At 44.7% G+C, this 19286-nt stretch overlaps 1 protein-coding gene across 1 annotated transcript in view; it reads left to right on the forward strand.

The window, feature by feature from the left end:
* Positions 1-9697: 9697 nt before the first annotated feature.
* Positions 9698-19286, forward strand: part of LOC143773827 (uncharacterized) — a 35960-nt gene continuing 26371 nt past the window's right edge. Inside the window, exons 1-4 of the mRNA XM_077261165.1 lie at positions 9698-9789; positions 9975-10027; positions 11086-11151; positions 11472-11534. Of these exons, the coding sequence (XP_077117280.1) occupies positions 9741-9789; positions 9975-10027; positions 11086-11151; positions 11472-11534 (231 nt within the window). The 5' untranslated portion in view covers positions 9698-9740. The remainder of the gene's footprint in view (positions 9790-9974; positions 10028-11085; positions 11152-11471; positions 11535-19286) is intronic.

Here is a 19286-nt window from a genome sequence, read left to right on the forward strand (position 1 = left end):
ATGCTCACTCACAAAACATCGGAGTGAATATGGGGCATTAACAAGGCTTACTGGATATAGGTCTCTGTTCTAGGGCAGTGTAGGTTCTTTATTTATCTACATTATTTTATAACATTAGTCAAGAATACAGATATGGGTAAAAGCAAAAGCCGACTAGTCAGAGGAGGTGGCGGCCCGACTCTGACAGTTCTCTCCCTATGTCTGTATTGGGAAAGACCTCAAACCAGAGAGCTGTATTCAAAAGCAGTGAATACACAATATATCATGGACACCTTTGGAGATCTGCTATAGGCCCCCAAATCGTGAAACAAAATATGTGATTCAAAAGCCAAACGGGGCTCCGTCCCTTCTGAGTATTGCCGTGTGCTCAGGCAGTAAAGTACAATGTATGGGGTATTGCTATATTCAGTAGAAATTGAACAAGATACTGTGGGGTACATTTTATACTTTTACTCCCAGGGACAATGAAAAATTTGATAATAAAGTAACATTTTAGTGGAAAAAATACAATTTTTCATTTACACACTGTGAAGCATAATGGATTAATAATGCTCACTGCAGCACTCGATAAATTCCTTGAGAAGGTTAGTTTCCAAAATGGGCTCACTTGTGAGGATTTCTGCTGGTCTGATAACTCAGGATTAGTGTTGAGCATTCCAATACCGCAAGTATCGGGTATCGGCCGATATTTGCGGTAACGCAATTCCGATACCGAGTTCCGATATTTTCCGTATATCGGATACTGGAATCGGAAGTTCCCAGAATTCAAACTGCCCAAATTCAGCAATGAGGAATGACTAGAAGTGTGGGCACATCCTGTTTTGCATGGTGGGCATGTAAGTACTGGCATGGCTGTGATTGGCTGCTGAAATGATGTCATGATGCAATATAAAAGTCTCTGCCGCCATTTAGGGCTCTCTCTGCTGTGAATTCAGTTAGGGACAGTACGCTGTGTTCTGACTGAGGGCCAGTTTAGAGATAGCGATTTGCTTCATTGTGCTTTACCCAGGCTAATTTAGCAACCGCTGTGTGAGATCCTCGCTTTTGCCTTGCAGCGCTGTTCACAGCTGTCTGCAAGGTCTCGGTGTGTGGGAGTGCAGCTCACTCTGTAGTCTGTGTGCAGCCACAGCCGGTTGTAGCCAGCTCAGAGTGCAACACTGCCTCATACTGTTTTATCCATTGTCCTTTTTTGCAATTAGTGCAGCCTGCTGCACATTTTTTCAAATATTTCCTATTAGTGGCTTTGCAAGTGGCTTTCCATCTGTGTCCAGCTAAATTGTGGAAAAACACTATAGGATTACATAGAGGAGCTTGTTTTGGCCTTCCAGCGCCATTTACGGCTGTCTGCATGGTCTCTGTGTGAGTGCACATCGCTCTGTAATCTGTCCGCAGCCACAGCCGGTTGGAGTCAGCTCAGGGTGCATCACTGCCTCATACCGTTCAATCCATTGTCCTTTTTTGCAATTAGTGCAACCTGCTGCACATTTTTTCAAATGTTTCCTATTAGTGGCTTTCCATCCGTATCCAGCTAAATTGTGGAAAACCACTACATAGGATTACATAGAGGAGCTTGTATTGGCCTTGCAGCGTCATTTACGGCTGTCTGCACGGTCTCTGTGTGAGTGCACATCGCTCTGTAATCTGTCCGCAGCCACAGCCGGTTGGAGTCAGCTCAGGGTGCGTCACTGCCTCATACCATTCAATCCATTGTTTTTTTTTTGCAATCAGTGCAGCCTGCTGCAAACTTTTTCAAATATTTCCTATTAGTGGCTTTCCATCCGTATCCAGCTAAATTGTGGAAAAACACTACATAGAATTACACATAGTAGCTTGTTTTGGCCTTGCAGCGCCATTTACGGCTGTCTGCACGGTCTGTGTGTGAGTGCAGCTCACTCTGTAGTCAGTTCTGCAAAAAAAAAAAAAAATTAATAAAGTTCACCATACACACCACTTTACAGTTGTGTAAGCCACATTAGCTCATATTAAAGTCTAGCCCACACTTTAGAAAATTAGTGTTTCTTATACCTGTTAAGAGCTGTTCAGGAATAAGCACACTAAGCCCTTAGTACATTTCTGCTTATCTTTATCAGTCAACCAAGATGAAGAGGGCAGGGAGTAAGGCACGTGAGCGTGCGCATGGGCGCAGAGCAGGGAGAGGATGTGGGGATTCTGTGCCTGCTGCGGGCACCGGTGACTCATCATAACCCAGTTTCAGCAGGGAACAGTCCTTCATGCGCAGCTTTGTAGGAGATCGCCGTACACCGCTGCTGCGTGAAGAACAAATTGAAGCGTTTGTCGGATGGATGGCAGCTAACGCATCGACTTAAATTAGTGCCACATCCTCTCAGGCACAGAGCACTGGAGAGCACCCATCTGTCTTTTCACCACCTGCCAAATTGCCCAGGCAGTCAGAGAGCCCAGGACAGGAGCCATCTCTACTTCTGTTCTCGGAATCTCTTGGCTTGGAAACAGGGGGCCAGCCAAGCAGTATTAGAGAATCAGTAGAAGAGGCTGTATGCAGTGATGCCCAACAGCTTTGTCTCTCTGAATCAGAAGAGGCGGGTGGGACAGTGCCTCCGGTTACAACTTCTCAGTACGCATAGGATGATGCGACTCAGGTGCCAGTTTCTGGTGCATACTGTGCTGCCGAGACTACCCAGGAGAAGCAGTTGGAGGCAGAGGGTAGCGTAGATGATGAGGTCCTCGACCATCATGGCGTGAGGTACAGGAAGGTGGTGGGAGCAGCTCTGAGGAAGAGATTCCCCGAACGGGCCAAAGAGGGAGAGGGAGGGGGAAGACTGCGGAGCCTGTAGCCTCCACTTTGTCACCCGTTAGGAGCATGCCTCTTCCAAAAGCCAAAACGGGCGCTCCCAAGACATGCATTGCCTGGTCCTTTTTTGACACAGTTGCAGATGACATTTGCTTTGTCAAATACAAGGTGTGTCATCAGAAAGTCAAAAGAGGGAAAAATGTCAGCAACCTCAATACCTCAAATATGTGGAAACATGTGCGGACCAAGCATGCGGTGGAGTTACAAAAACACACTGAAGACCTAGGCCAACCCACAGTGGCACCTGCCACCTCTTAAGCTCGTGTTGTTGCCTCTTCCTCCAGCTCACACACAGCTGGTTCGTTTTCCTCACAGTATCGCCATGGAAGAACCTCTGGCACTGTTGTCCAGAGACCCACAGTAATTCCACCCGCAGCTCCACATTCCCAGTCATCCTCACACTCCCAGCCCAGTCTACAGCCATCAGTAGCACAGGCATGAAAGAAAAGGAGGCCATTCTCAGCAAACCATCCCTGAGCACAGGCTCTGAATGTTGGCATTGCAAAACTACTGTCCCTTGAAATGCTGTCATTCAGGCTGGTGGAGACTGACAGCTTCCGTAACTTGATGGCATTGGCAGTCCCACAGTGCAATGTGCCCAGCCGCTTTTATTTCAGCAGGCAAGCCATCCCTGCCCTGCACAAGCATGTGGAGGGACACATAAAACAGGCGCTACTGAACGCCGTCAGTAGCAGGGTCCACCTCTCCACCGATCAGTCACCATGCACAGGGGCGATACCTTTCCCTCACTACCCATTGGGTTAATGTTGTTGAGCCAGGTACAGATCGTGCGAGTGGCACAGGACGTGTTCTGCCAACTCCAAGGATTGCAGGAATCCAGTCTGTACGCATTGACTCCTCCTCATACACAAGTTCCTCAGAATCATCGCTGCAGGAGCCGTCACAGTCCACCTCCACATGGACCCGTGAACGCTTACCTGTTACGACCGATATGAACACAGCCGTGGCCAAACGTCAACAGGCTGTCTTGAAATTCATTTCTTTGGGGAATCGAAGCCACACAGCGCAGGAGCTCTGGAATGCCATCAAGCAGGAGAACGACGTGTAGTTTGTGCCTGCGAATCTCCAGCCAGGCATGGTAGTGTGTGACAATGGCCGAAATCTGGTGGCAGCTCTGGCCCTAGGCAACCTCACTCACATCCCATGTCTGGCACATGTGCTCAACTTGGTCGTGCAGAGTTTTTTGAGGGACAGTCCGGATCTTGATGCACTGCTGCACAAGGTCCGCATAGAGTGTGCTCACTTGCGGCGTTCCAGCGTGGCAAGATCACGCATTGCAGCTCCGCAGCGCCGATTCCGCCTTCCGGAACATCGCATCATATGTGACCTACCCACCAGGTGGAATTCCAGGTTACATATGTTGGAGAAGTTGTGTGAGCAGCAGCAAGCAGTAATGGAGTACCAGCTGTATCAGGCGCAAAGAAGTTGCACTCTGCGCCGTTCAGACTTCACAACCACTGATTGGGCCACTATGAAGGACGTCTGCCAGGTTTTACGTTCCTTTGATGATTCCATGCGGATGGCGAGTGCAGATGATGCACTAGCCAGCATGACTGTCTCCCTTATCTGCCTGCTTCAACAAACACTGCAAGCGCTAAGGGATGATGTTGTGGAAGAGGTGGAGGATGAGGAGTCACCAATTCCATCACCTTCTCGATAGTCAGCACTACGTGGTTCCTAACAAAGGCCTAGGCAGGGGACACTTAGTGAGGAGGATGAGGAGGAGTCAATGGAGGAGGAATACATCGTTCCAGAGGAGGGAGTTACACTATTCTCCATTAGTCAGTGTGTAGAGCGAGGGTGGGGTGATGCAGAGCAGGCAGAGATCACGCCTGAAGCAGGGGACAGCGTTTCTTGGCCAGGTGACAGTCTGCAGCACATGGTTGATTTCATGCTGCAGCACCTGAGAAACGACCGTCGCATCGCCCACATTCTCAACATGGCTGATTATTGGTGTACACCCTCCTAGATCCTCGCTACTGGGACAACTTACAATGCCTCATAACACCGTTGAACCGGGAGCGTAAAATGCGGGAGTACCAAGACACACTGGTGAATTCCATCATCTTCTCCAGTCCAACTGAGAGCAGTGCTGCTGGTGCTTTGCAAAGCAGCTCAGTGCGTCAAGACAGTAGAGGAGGCTCTGCACAAAGAGGGAGCAGAAGCAGTGCCTCAGCACAAGGCAAGACCAGTATGGCCCAACTGTGGCACAGTTTTGTGTGCCCGCCACAAATGTCTACACCATCACAGACGGCCCCAGTCAGCAGGAGGCAACGTTTCCGTCAGATAGTGACAGACTACATGTCTTGCCCTATTACTGTACTTCCAGATGGCTCTTCCCACTTTAAATTTTAGGTCTCTAAGCTGGATACATGGCCAGAGCTAAGCCAATATGCATTGGAGGTGCTGGCTTGCCCTGCTGCTAGTGTATTATCGGAACGCGTCTTTAGAGCCGCAGGTGGTGTACTAACAGACCGTCGCATGCGACTGTCCTCCGATAACTTTGACCGGCTTACATTTCTGAAAATGAACAAGGCCTGGATCTCGCAGGAATTTGCCACTCCTCTTCCAGATTAAATAATTGGTTGGCAACAGTATCCAGGTCTCCTGTTGCGTTCATGTTTCTACCACCCGAACTGTAATCCCTGGGCTCCAACACCGCCAGTTGCTGCTCAGAAGTGCCGTCTGCACAGTCAAAACTAGTGTTGAGCATTCCGATACCGCAAGTATCGGCCGATACTTGCGGGTATCGGAATTCCGATACTGAGATCCGATACTTTTGTGGTATCGGGTATCGGTATCGAAACAACATTAATGTGTAAAAGAAAGAATTAAAATAAAAAATATTGCTATACTCACCTCTCCGACGCAGCCTGGACCTCAGCGAGGGAACCGGCAGCGTTGTTTGCTTAAAATGCGCGCGTTTACTTCCTTCCGTGACGTCACGGCTTGTGATTGGTCGCGTCGCCCATGTGACCACGACGCGACCAATCACAAGCCGGAACGTAATTTTAAAATCCTGAATGCCTAGAATTAGGCATTCAGGACCTGAAAATTACGTCACGGCTTGCTGTGATTGGTCGCGTCGCGGCCACATGGGCGGCACGCGACCAATCACAAGCCGTGACGTCACGGAAGGAAGTAAACGCGCGCATTTTAAGCAAACAACGCTGCCGGTTCCCTCGCTGAGGTCCAGGCTGCGTCGGAGAGGTGAGTATAGCAATATTTTTTATTTTAATTCTTTGTTTTACACATTAATATGGATCCCAGGGCCTGAAGGAGAGTTTCCATTGGAGTTTAGTAATGCCAGCTGCTCCCCTGCTGTGTTGCCGGCAATGTGTCCTGCAACTGCCACGCTGACACAACAACTCAAATTTAAGGGAACCTGTCCACCCCCCCCTCAGGCGTTTGTTACGGAAAGAGCCACCTTGTGCAGCAGTAAAGCTGCCCAAGGCGAAGGAAGCTCTTTTAGTTTTGCTCCCTGCAACACTTATAAGATGTGTCCCCTCATACCGTGAAACCGTCCCGGAGGTGGGACTTTCCTTCGAAATGTAACGCAGCACAGCCGTCATTCCTACCCCCTGTGGCGCCGTGCACTGCCTCCTTAGCGATGTTTGAATCTGTCCCGTAGACTGCGCTGTTATGTTCAACCTTGGCCATGTGCTGTTTGCGCTTCCCGTCTTCTGACATCATTTGGTGTCAGGCAGACTGGGCCTGTGCGGCCGAGCTTCCCAAGATCCCGCATCGCTGTCTCTTCTGATTTCATCATACTGTGGGCCTGGTATCCATGGGCATGCGCAGTGCATATCTTCACCTCTGGCTCTCGCTCATCTCCCTCCGCCTTCTTCAGACGGTGCGCCGTCAGCTGATCCATAATAGCATGCCACGACCGTGATGCCGCACACTCTGAAGAAGCAGAAAGGAGGTGAGTGAGAGGCGAAGATATGCACTGCGCATGCCCATGGATCCGAGGCCCGCAGTGTGATTACATTAGACGACACTGCGGGGCAAGATCTTGGGCAGGGCGGCCGCACAGGTGCAGCCAGCCTGAAACCAAATGATGTCAGAAGACGGCCATCGCTAACTGCGCATGGCCAAGGTTGAACATAACAGCGCAGGATCCGGGACAGATTCAAACAACGCTAAAGAGGTGGCGCATGGTGCCAAGGGGATAAGGATGACGTCTGTGCTGCATCCCATTACGAAGGAAAGACCCACCTCCAGGACAGTTTCACGGTATCAGGGGACACATTTTATAAGTGTTTAGTTCTGCGTTTGCAAGGAGCATAATTACAAGAGCCACCTTTTCCTTTTGCATCATTGGTGCTGCACAAGGTGGCTCTTTCAGCTACAAAGCCCTGGGGGGGTTAAAGGTTCCCTTTCAACTAGCTCCAATTAGGCCTCGGCATACACTCTGCTCCTCCTGCTGACCCTGGGCTCCAACATCGATAGTTGCTGCTCAGAAGTGCTGGCTGCACAGAGAAAACACTTGCCACTGTGTCTGTGGGGTTCAGTAACGTCAGCAGCTCCCCTGCTGTTTATCCGGCAGAATGTCCTGCAAACACCACGCAGACACAACAGACAATAAACCTCCTCCAGTGCAGGCTTAGGCCTACACTCTGCTCGTCCTTCTGACCCTGGGCTCTAACACCGCCAGTTGGTACTCAGAAGTGCTGGCTGCACAGAGAAAAACACTTGCTCCTGTGTTAGTGGGGTTCAGTAACGTCAGCTGCTCCCCTGCTGTGTATCCGGCAGCATGTCCTGCAAATGCCACGCAGACACAACAGACAATAAGCTGCCTCCAGTGCAAGCTTCAGCCTACACTCTGATCCTCCTGCTGACCCTGGGCTCCAACACCGCTAGTTGGAAGTGCTGGCTGGCTGCACAGAGGAAAACACTCGCCTTGCCACTGTGTCATTGGGGTTCAGGAACGCAAAGAATTGCTGGAGCAGCAAGTTCTTATGCTGGACCTGGTCATGTGACAGGTTTCCAGGATATAAAAGCACTGCGTGCCAAACTGCTGGGAGATTTGGCACCAAGGAGGAAAGTGGAGCAGACGTTGGCCAGGGATGGTGCCAAGGCCAGCATGACAGGCCTCATTGGAAAGCTGATGCCACAAAGGTGCCAGTCATTGCCTGACAAGATCAAGACAGCGTAAGGGCAAGAACTGTGCTGGTCAAAACCCAGAGTCCAAACTGCTCTGGTCAAGACCCGGGTCCTATGCCCTATGCCGGTTAGGTTCCAGGGACCAGACGACACTCATCAAAAGTCGAGGCCCAGTCCTTCCTAACCCAGTGCCAAGAGACATCCGCCGATGGTCAAGCATTGAAAACCTGCTAGCAGACGGCGACCAGAGGAGCATGCCTGCCATTGCAGAGAGACAGCGTGAGTGGACAGGGCCGTCACTTCCAGCCATGAAATGTGGTACCAGGACTGGCATGGGCTTAGGCATAAGGTGAGGAGGGAGTCTGTTGGTGCTTGGGAGGGTCAACATGCTTTAATAGCCTTCGTAAGAAAGATGTGCATCCTAGCGTCAAAAACCCGGGGTAGTTTCAAAATTGAGGGAAGACCTCACATGGTAACTCCCATGAACGGGCGTAAACTCCTTGTAAAGAGAACATTAGCGTTATATAGTGAAAAGATGTATTGTGATTACAATTATAGAGTTACATATGGTTCATTGTTGATTTGCATTGTTTTGTAACACCAATTGTCTTGAAACTACTATAAATTACACCGTTCACTGACTATTCTTGCCTCGTGTCCTCTGTGCATTGCATCCGGTCATCTAAATTAAAGTTTGATATTACAATTTTTTGTCTGTAGGAGTATGAATTGTCTTTGTGAGTGTGAGCAACCACCTTTCTGTACATACTTTAATGCGGAACTGGGCACCTGACCATGGATGCTGTCTGAGGAAGTGCTGAGTGCTGGGTTGCAGATTGGTGGATGTGTCAGAATCATCCTGACTTGACAAATTTAGAAGGACCTGAAATTCAGCATAGAGACAATTAATGGTGGTTTTCTGAGTGATATAGCGCTTGGGTGGACATCTCAGTGATACATTTTACTTATATAGTTCAATCAATACACACTATTTAACAATTCAAACAAGAAGAATGAAGGCCCCGCTTACAAGTAAAGGAACATATGTTAGTTTTTCACATATAAAACTTGAAATCTTTATAGACAAGTAAACAAACATATGTTCGTTTTTCACATATAAAACTTGAAAACTTTATAGACAATGGGGCTGTTTACATATGAATTGTTATGTTTTTCATAAGAAATGCCAGCAAAAGAAAGACATGAGAAATCTTCATTTTTTTGCATATAACAAAACAATGAAACACTAAAGGTGAATACTGACACACAGACCGATGATAATAGTATCCAGCAAACTGATGAAAGCCGCTCTGTTCTTCTTTCGTGAAAATATCTCTGAATAATATGTAAAAATGATGTGATGGGTGATAATTCATTTTTTTATTGCAAGGGTCTTTTATGATTTGTTTTTTTATGGTGCTGATCCTTTAAGTAGACAACTTGAGGATTAGAACTGAAATGCAATTAAAAAGTAATTAACAAAAAAGCAAGATCTTATTTAATTTTAAGATTTAAGTTGAGGTGTGAAAACTAAATAGACAATGGCTCAAGGTTTGCCAACTATGTGATACAAAGAAGGATTAAAGACGTGTGGATAATTTGAAAGTTATAGAGACTTAAGATAAAAATGATGATTACTTTGTCCTATGCCAAATGTCAGCAATGACGCTAAAGTCAATATTCCTAAGCTGTGTCCTTATCATATAAATTAAGTGGCTTCCTTCACTGCAACCTATCTGTGACTAGTATATTAAGGGAAAACCTTAAACCAATTACTGCAGCTATGAAGATAGCCATTTTTTTCTTGCTTGTGGGTTTAAGCAGTTGCGTTGGTAATGTATCTCTCTTCATTCACAATGAGGAATATGAATATAGTGTATATTAGTACTGGTGTAAATGTATGGTGCCATTAGACATATTTGTGGCCTTTTCACAACAATGATAATAACAGGATACATTGCTTTCTAGTCGTTAAGTTGGGAAAATGTGTAAATTTTAAGATGATTTTTCCTTTCAGTTGCTAGCCATCATGAGTATGGTGAACTTGAGTCATGCCCTGGAAGGATCTCAGTAAGAATAACATTTTCCTTTGATATGTTTGTAACTTATCTGAGAGACTAACAACAAACTTGACTGTTCTCAGTGGGAGAAACAATATAATAATATTTTAGTTATGAGACTCTTTAATGGCTAACAAAAATAAAATAATGGATTTTACAATGAAAGCTTTCGAGACTTCTTAGGTCTCTTCATCAGGCATGGTATAATAAAGGACAGATACGTTGCTCTATCGAATCTGATGAAGAGACCTAAGAAGTCTCGAAAGCTTGCTTTGTAACATCCTCTATTTAATTTTAGCTTCAGAAAGTGTGCATTTTCAATTGTATATAAAAACTGCTTTGAAACTGAAGATTAGAAACTTATAATACAATTCTAGGAGAAATATTCTTCCCTCAATGACTTTCCCCATCACTGCCTCTCTCAGACCTGTTTCTGTTTAACAGGAACTGTTTGAGATAGGCTGTAAAAGTTGACATTTTTCATTTAAAGTTTTTAAAAACGAGACTTAAAAAACTCAAGATATGTTTCAGCTTCTTAGCATAAATTCCAAATTTAATTTAGTCCATATAAAATATGGAGCAAGCTCCTAAAATAACACCCATATGAGGACAATAAGGCGACACGCGTTGATCGCAGTCCCGCGATCTTTATCTTATTTTATAAATGATATAGCAAAAGTTTAAAATAAAATGAAAAAGTTAAATTATTTATTACATTAGAACCAAATAAGAAATGCTTACAGGAACAATTTTACTTAATGAACATTACGTGATCAGAGACAGATTATAATAGTGATCTTGTATTGATGAGACAATATGATTGTACATTATGGGAGCTTCCTTAACTAAATTAATTCATTAAAATGCATTACACATACAAGAACAACAGGTAAAAAACGAAACACAAACAAGACTTTCATAAGATATTGAGTTATATCAAAGCAAAAGTCAAATTAATTCATGAACAAAAAAAATCACGTCTATATCAAATATCAAAAAGTCAATTTCTAGAAAGAAAATCAAAGAACATATCCATAACATGTATATATGTGTGTGTCTTACTTTCAGCTCGCTGAAGGTCAGATTTTGGTTACAATGGTTATTGAGCTGATTCACAAATATGCAAAAATGAAGGTAAAGTAAATTCATCTACCTTTTTAATCATTTTTATTCTGTGAATTGTAAATTATTTTTATGGCAATTGAATCTAAAGTATAAAGTAGTGTATATGTTCTAACAATCTATCTATCTAACCATCTATCTATCCATTATCTATCTGTCTATTTTTCATATCTGTTTATTGATCTATCTTCTTTCTAAATATTATCACTTTATCTATTATATTACTGTTGAATCTATCATTTATCCATAAATAACCACTTTGGAATTACTTTGCAGTAGTTGCATTCGCATTCAGATGCATAACCCTTATTCAATGCTTCTCTATCTTGTAGGAGGAAGGCAATGAAAATTCATGGGAAAAGATATGTATCGTCGATATGGCCTTCACAATTGTGGTAAAATAAATTCAAACTATTCACATATTATTCCATCTAGTCTTATTCAGTGTCAGTCGAGAGTGCCAATGGCCCACCAGTAACATTGACTCTGGAAGCCCACTGTTCAGCTATATTACCCTCATTTACAAATGTACCTTTTTTCCGTATAAAAATAAACTGGGTAGCTTGTTAAATGAATGATGAAATTTTGCTTTTGTATTAACATAGTGGTAGAATGTATTGTGACAACTGCTCATGTTGTGGAGTGGGGGGGTCAGTGCTCCACAATGACCCACCAGGGTATTAATCTATTACCCTGATGGGCCAGTCAGAGCCTGGCCTTGTTTAGGTCAAGTGCATTTTCTTATATTTTTTCTTTTATGTACCATTATATACATGATAGGAACAACATATTATTTATATAACTAATGTTTAACGTTGAGCTCCGTTTTTGTAATAAAACTGCTTGAGGGAAATATCTCTCACAATAATAAAGTAAATCAAAAGACAGTGGTTGATATCACTAGCTTTTCTAATCTGCCATGGAATCGGTCCAACATTGAACTCATATAGATACAAGATTGTGGAATTGGTCAAGAGACTATGCGTATATATCAAATTTCAGGGGTTAAAACATGACCATATATCTTAGACATGGCTAATCTCGCAAATAATGTGTTTGTTTGTGGCCTTCTGACTCAACTAGAGATGTTGGGTCTTGTTGGATTCCCTACACTAAAATTAATAGCAACTCAGTAAAAGAACATCAAATCAAAACACATTACAGCATAAAAAGGTCATAGTTTTTAGTACCTGGACACAACACCAATGACATAAGGTGGAGACAGCACAAGTGTAAAATATTAACGAACAACCCATTACACATGCCACGTGGATGGTAAGTGTGTAAGTGGTTGTTCATCATAATTTAGAATTTTTGAAGCTTCTGCCTTTTACAACTAGGACCTGTCTTTATTCTGCAGAATATTGATACTGTGCCCATACATTAGTAAGTATGGCCTCTGTCTTGTGTTCTTTCACTTTTTTTTAGTTTTGTATTTGAAGTTACAGGCAAAAATATCAAAAAATACCTCATGTAATTTTAATATTTGTAGGATGCAGCCAGGCCATGTTGTATTGGTGGCAAGAATTGAGGTATTTGTCCTTGTGGAGTGCACTTATGTAGTGCTGAACATAGTGCCTGATCTAATAGTATGGGCATCACCAATAGGCTGTTAGCCAGCATGGTGCAGTGTGACTGGTGTCCTAAGCAAGCCTTACCCATGTACAGTTACTGTACAATTAAATCAAACTACTAGACACTGGCGCTGACCACTAGGGGAGGACAAAAAAGGTGTACAATAGTGTTGAGCGATACCGTCCGATACTTGAAAGTATCGGTATCAGAAAGTATCGGCCGATACCGGCAAAGTATCGGATCTAATGCGATACCGATACCCGATACCAATACAAGTCAATGGGACTCAAGTATCGGACGGTATCCCTGATGGTTCCCAGGGTCTGAAGGAGAGGAAACTCTCCTTCAGGCCCTGGGAACCATATTAATGTGTAAAATAAAGAATTAAAATAAAAAATATTGCTATACTCACCTCTCCGACGCAGCCTGGACCTCACCGAGGGAACCGGCAGCGTTTTTTGCTTAAAATGCACGCGTTTACTTCCTTCCGTGACGTCACGGCTTGTGATTGGTCGCATGCCGCCCATGTGGCCGCGACGCGACCAATCACAGCAAGCTGTGACGTAATTTTCAGGTCCTGAATGCCTAATTCTAGGCATTCAGGATTTTAAAATTACGTTCCGGCTTGTGATTGGTCGCGTCGCGGTCACATGGGCGACGCGACCAATCACAAGCCGTGACGTCACGGAAGGCAGGAAACGCGCGCATTTTAAAATTACGTCACGGCTTGTGATTGGTTGCGTGCCGCCCATGTGACCGCGACGCGACCAATCACAGCAAGCCGTGACGTAATTTCAGGTCCTGAATGCAGAATTAGGCATTCGGGACCTGAAATTACGTCACGGCTTGCTGTGATTGGTCGCATCGCGGTCACATGGGCGGCACGCAACCAATCACAAGCCGTGACGTAATTTTAAAATGCACGCGTTTCCTGCCTCCCGTGACGTCATGGCTTGTGATTGGTCGCGTCGCCCATGTGACCGCGACGCGACCAATCACATGCCGGAACGTAATTTTAAAATCCTGAATGCCCAGAATTAGGCATTCAGGACCTGAAAATTACGTCACGGCTTGCTGTGATTGGTCGCGTCGCGGCCACATGGGCGGCACGCGACCAATCACAAGCCGTGACGTCACGGAAGGAAGTAAACGCGCGCATTTTAAGCAAACAACACTGCCGGTTCCCTCGGTGAGGTCCAGGCTGCGTCGGAGAGGTGAGTATAGCAATATTTTTTATTTTAATTCTTTCTTTTACACATTAATGTTGTTTCGATACCGATACCCGATACCACAAAAGTATCGGATCTCGGTATCGGAATTCCGATACCCGATACTTGCGGTATCAGAATGCTCAACACTAGTGTACAGTTGCTGCTGGTGAATAACAGGTGCTGTGTCTGACTCTGTTAGTGCATTAAACCAAGAGGGATATAAAATAAATAATATTCACTGTGCTGCTGTTGTACCAATTTGTCTAAGAGGACAAAAAAGTTGAGTATACTTACTCTTGTGGTGGAGAAGGTATGCAATTTTTCTTGGTGACGTGAGAGGATGTAATGTCCAAAAGTGGAAACTAGTAAAATGATGCAGCAATTAGTGATATATTCACAGTAGATTGTACTAATATATGTGTTCGTTTTGTATACTTGCTTAATACTTACTCCGATGACAGACAAGTTTTTCATCAATCCTTGCCTGTTTGGTAGAACTGCTGGTGTGAATATATGCTGGGAGACTTAAAGATGGCTGGCTACAAATGTAAAGATACAATGTACTGGGAATATATTGGGACCACAGTGCATTAGAGGGAAAAATACCTATGAATTAATGGTACTTACCAGAGGTGTATCTAGGGTTTGTGGCACCCGGTGCAAGAATTCATTTTGGTACCCCCCAGGACATATGCCCCCTCTTCAGTCCCATCATTGCCCTCTCCTCCCCCACCATCCCCATCATTGCTTTCTCCCTGTCAGCCCCATCATTGCCCTCTCCTCCTCCACCATCCCCATCATTGCTCTCTCCCCGTCAGCCCCATCATTGCCCTCTCCTCCCCCACCATTCCCATCATTGCTCTCTCCCCATCAGCCCCATCATTTCCTCTCCTCCTCTACCATCCCCATCATTGCTATCTCCCTGTCAGCCCCATCATTGCCCTCTCCTCCTCCACCATCCCCATCATTGCTCTCTCCCCGTCAGCCCCATCATTGCCCTCTCCTCCTCCACACACATCATTCACTTCTCTGCACATTCCCCTGCAGCGTGCCACACACACACACACACATACACACACACCCCTCTCACCTCCCCTTGCACTCTGCCACAGCATCTCATTGCCTTCCTCTGACACAGCCGGCCGCTGAATGATGACATCATCCAGTGGCGTGTCTGTGTGAGAGGAAGCGAAGCAGGAAGACAGATCACTGGGCAGCGGAGCTGCAGGGATTTCTCCCTGCCTGCCGCAGCCACCCTGCATGGGCGCCCCTCCACCTCTGCACATGTTGGGAGCCAGAGCTCTGCAGCTTCTCTGTGCCGGCTGTCAGCTTGACCAGGGGCGGCAGAATGCAGCTGCCGGGGGGAAGACACTGTGGACCGCCAAATTAGGTGGCCCGACTGCACCCCCCTGCCGGCTGCGCACCGGCTGCCTCCCCCTAGATATGCCACTGGTACTTACTGATTGATATATCTGCTGATAGTAAGCAGTTAATCTAACATTGGCTTGTGTGCTATGTTAATGCTCTTAATCCAACATTAAATGATTGGCTATATTAAGCGATATATCAAATGGAGCCGACTTGATATAGCTGCTGGATAGTGTGAGGATAATACCGTCGGGGGATCCTGTACTTGCGTCCCGTAATGTCATATGTCTGAAATCCACTTACTTGAGTATTAGCGGTGGTGGTGCTGCGAATTGTCTGGTGCTGTTAAGTCAGGAGTATGTCTCTGCCACTTGCAGTTCCACAGCGGGGAGTAGGGGAGAGCACGAGATGCCTGCACCAAGCGTGCCCTGGCCGGAAGCAAACGCGAAGGATGAGGATGAGGGGTGGGGCTGACGTGATGTCACTGTAAGGGAGGATGGATGCGTGTGTAGGACACTTTCCTATGCATTTCAAGGGGTAATTCCCCTCTTCGTCAGGCCTAGGTCCATCCCTGCTGCTTCCTCTCTTATATATCAGCCTGCCCGCAGAGTGCATCACCTGAATCAAGTGTCAGACAATCTAATCTAATGGATCCAAAAGTACTTTCTCTAGGGTTTCTAAGGCTAGGTTCAGATTGCGTTAGTGCAATCTCTTTAGCGCGAGCACTAGCGGATTGCGCTAACGCAATGTCTTTTTCGGGGCCGCGTTCAGGGGTCGCGTTAACGTCCCTGCTCTCGCAGATCCCTGATCTGCGAGAGCGGGGAACGGACCTCTGGCGCGCCGCGGACGCTGCAAGCAGCGTCCGAGGCGCGCTACAAAAGACCGGCACATCGCTAGCGCGTGCCGAAAATGACACGCGCTAGCAATGCGCTCTAACATTGCCGGCAATGGGAGCGCTAACGGACGCGGTGCACGGCGTTAATTTCGCCGTGCAACGCTGTCCGTTAGCGCTATCCCATTAACGCAATGGGAACCTAGCCTTAGTAGTAAGATTGGTAAATCACCTTTATTATGAAAATAAAATTCTGAGATTAAAAATACCTTTATTAAGAAAATTAGATTTAGAAAATGAGAATAAAAAGGAAATATCAATAAAAACAGGAAGGGGGGGAAGGGAAAATGTCTAAAAAAAATGTATAAGGAAAAAACTAATAAACCTTTTCTGTAGTATGTATAAAGTTGGGTCATTCTATGGGGTTGCCGGTAATGGTGCTTACTTGCTACTTGAAATAGTGTGCCCCCGTAAAAATGCATGTATTAAGAAATGCATCGCCCGAATATTTAAATATGTAGTTACACTCCCCATATATTTGTTTAGTTACTATGGAATAGAAGAAACAGAAAACTAAAACATGTCTAACCTTTTTTTTTTTCCAAAAAGTTTGACAAAATGAATAAAGTTAATACTCAAAAAGGAATACATATTAAGTAGAATAATCAAATAAGTGTATATTAAAAATAGGGGCCAAAATTGGTGAAATACAAGGGGCTCAAAATAGAAAATAAAGTGGTTTAAAATGCATACAGTTCAATTTCTAGATTAAGTCCGTGAGGGGCTAAGGTGTCGAGGGTGAATATCCACTTGGATTCCACCCTTGACATGGCCTTAAGATAGTCGCATCCTCTAGGGTTCTTTCTAACCATCTGAATGCCCAGAAAAATGACACCTTACATGATTTATTATGTTTATCTCTGAAATGTTTAGATAGTGGGTGTCCTTTAAACCCCTTGCTGATGTTATCAAGATGTTCTTTGATGCATTCTTGTGCACATGTTCAGTATTTTTCGCGTTTTTTTCGCGTTTTTTTCGCTATAAAAATGTGATAAAAACGTGAAAAAAAACGCTAACATACGCCTCCTATTATTTACAGTGCATTCCGCATTTTTTGTGCAAATGTTGCATTTTTTTCCGCGAAAAAATCGCATCGTGGAAAAAAAAGCAACATGTTCATTAAAAATGCGGAATTGCGGGGATTCCGCACACCTAGGTGTGCATTGATCTGCTTACTTCCCGCACGGGGCTGTGCACACCATGCGGGAAGTAAGCAGATTATGTGTGGTTGGTACCCAGGGTGGAGGAGAGGAGACTCTCCTCCACGGACTGGGCACCATATAATTGGTAAAAAAAAGAATTAAAATAAAAAATAGTCATATTCGATGGCCTCCGGAGTCTTCCCGCCTCTCAGAGCTGCATGCTGCCACTTCGGTTCCTATAGCTGGTGTGCGGTGAAGGACCTGCGATGACGTCGCGGTCTTGTGATTGGTCGTGAGACCGGTTATGTGACCGCTCACGTGACCGCGACGTCATGGAAGGTCCTGCACACACACAGCATCTATAGGAACGGACGCCGCTGAGGAGATCCGCTGTCTGCAGGTGAGTATAACCATTTTTTTAATTTTTTTTATTATTTTTAAACATACTATCTTTTACTATAGATGCTGCATGGGCAGCATCTATAGTAAAAAGTTGGTCACACTTGTCAAACACTATGTTTGACAAGTGTGACCAACCTGTCAGTTTTCCAAGAGCTAATTTCGCTTGCAAAATGCTAAAAAAACGCGAAAAAAACGCCAAAAAAAAATGCGGATTTCTTGCAGAAAATTTCCAGTTTTCTTCAGGAAATTTCTGCAAGAAATCCGGACGTGTGCACATACCCTTAGTGCAGTCTACATACATCATATCACAGGGGCATTACAAAATATAAATGACTCGGAATCACACGTTATCTTACTATTGATATAGAATAGATTGCTTTTCGTGCGATCCATTAAAATAGTGTACAACTCCTTCTGCATATGAGTTCGTGTATAGCATGGGTATCTCCCACAAGGGGAGAAGCCTGGTGATGGCGTTTTTAAAAAAGTTTGTGTCATGGAGACAGTAGTATTTGACTTAATTGATTTTGTTGTTGGAGCCAGTAGAAGTCCCAGATTTTAGGCTCTGGTGTAGACAAACCAGTTTTTTGGGGGGAGTAGGTTGCCTATACACTTGTCGCCCTGTAAGGTAGAGCAATGCTTGTGTATGATTTTATTAAATCTTTTGTAGCCTGCATGAAATTGGGTAACTATTTGTAGTTATGAAATTTGTTCCTGCAGAGTGTGTTGAGTATGCTCTTTTTGTGGTTTATAAAAGAGCTTCTCTAGATATAGTTTCTACCTCCTGTTTGGTTGCATCCAGGAATTGGGGGTTATACCACTTTTCCACAAATTTATCTGTTAAATGTCCCGTTTCCTCATTATAATCCTCTAGATTAGTGCAATTTCTTCTTATTCAGGTATACTACCTTTTAGGGATATTGTTGAGCCAAATCGGAAGATGGCAGCTGCTTAGATGAATGAAACTGTTAGATTCTACATCTTTATGATACCCTTTGGTGATTAATCTGTTATCATCTACACAAATAGTAAGATCCAAGAAATTGACGCTGGTTCTACTGTAGGTTGGTGTGAACTCCGAACCGTAGTTGTTATTATTAAGGCTAGATATGAAGGATTGCAGCTCTGGTACAACAGTAGCATGGTGAATATTATTTATTTTAAGTTACTGTATAATACTAGACAACCACCCTCCTCATGGATGGTAGGTGAGTGGGGGGTTGGTCAGCAATATATTGCGCATGTGCTGCTTCTGCTTTATATTATTAGAGCCTGTCTGAATCCTGCCAAATATTGTTATTGTAACCATGCATTTGTAAATTTAGCCTCTCATTTTCTGCAATGGCTATATTGAATTCCAAAAATGTTCATTCTTTGTTCTCATAACTAATAAGCCACTGCTAGCCATACTTAGCAGTGTCTTATTTCCCATATCTTATTAAATAATATGGTCCCCTGTTCTCTATTAGTGAGGAGCGAGTATATTCGTTGCTCGGGTTTTCCCGAACACGCTTGGGTCGTCTCCGAGTATTTCTTAGTGTTCGGAGATTTCATTTT

This window comes from Ranitomeya variabilis, chromosome 5 (genome assembly GCF_051348905.1).
Source record: "Ranitomeya variabilis isolate aRanVar5 chromosome 5, aRanVar5.hap1, whole genome shotgun sequence".
NCBI lineage: Eukaryota > Metazoa > Chordata > Amphibia > Anura > Dendrobatidae > Ranitomeya > Ranitomeya variabilis.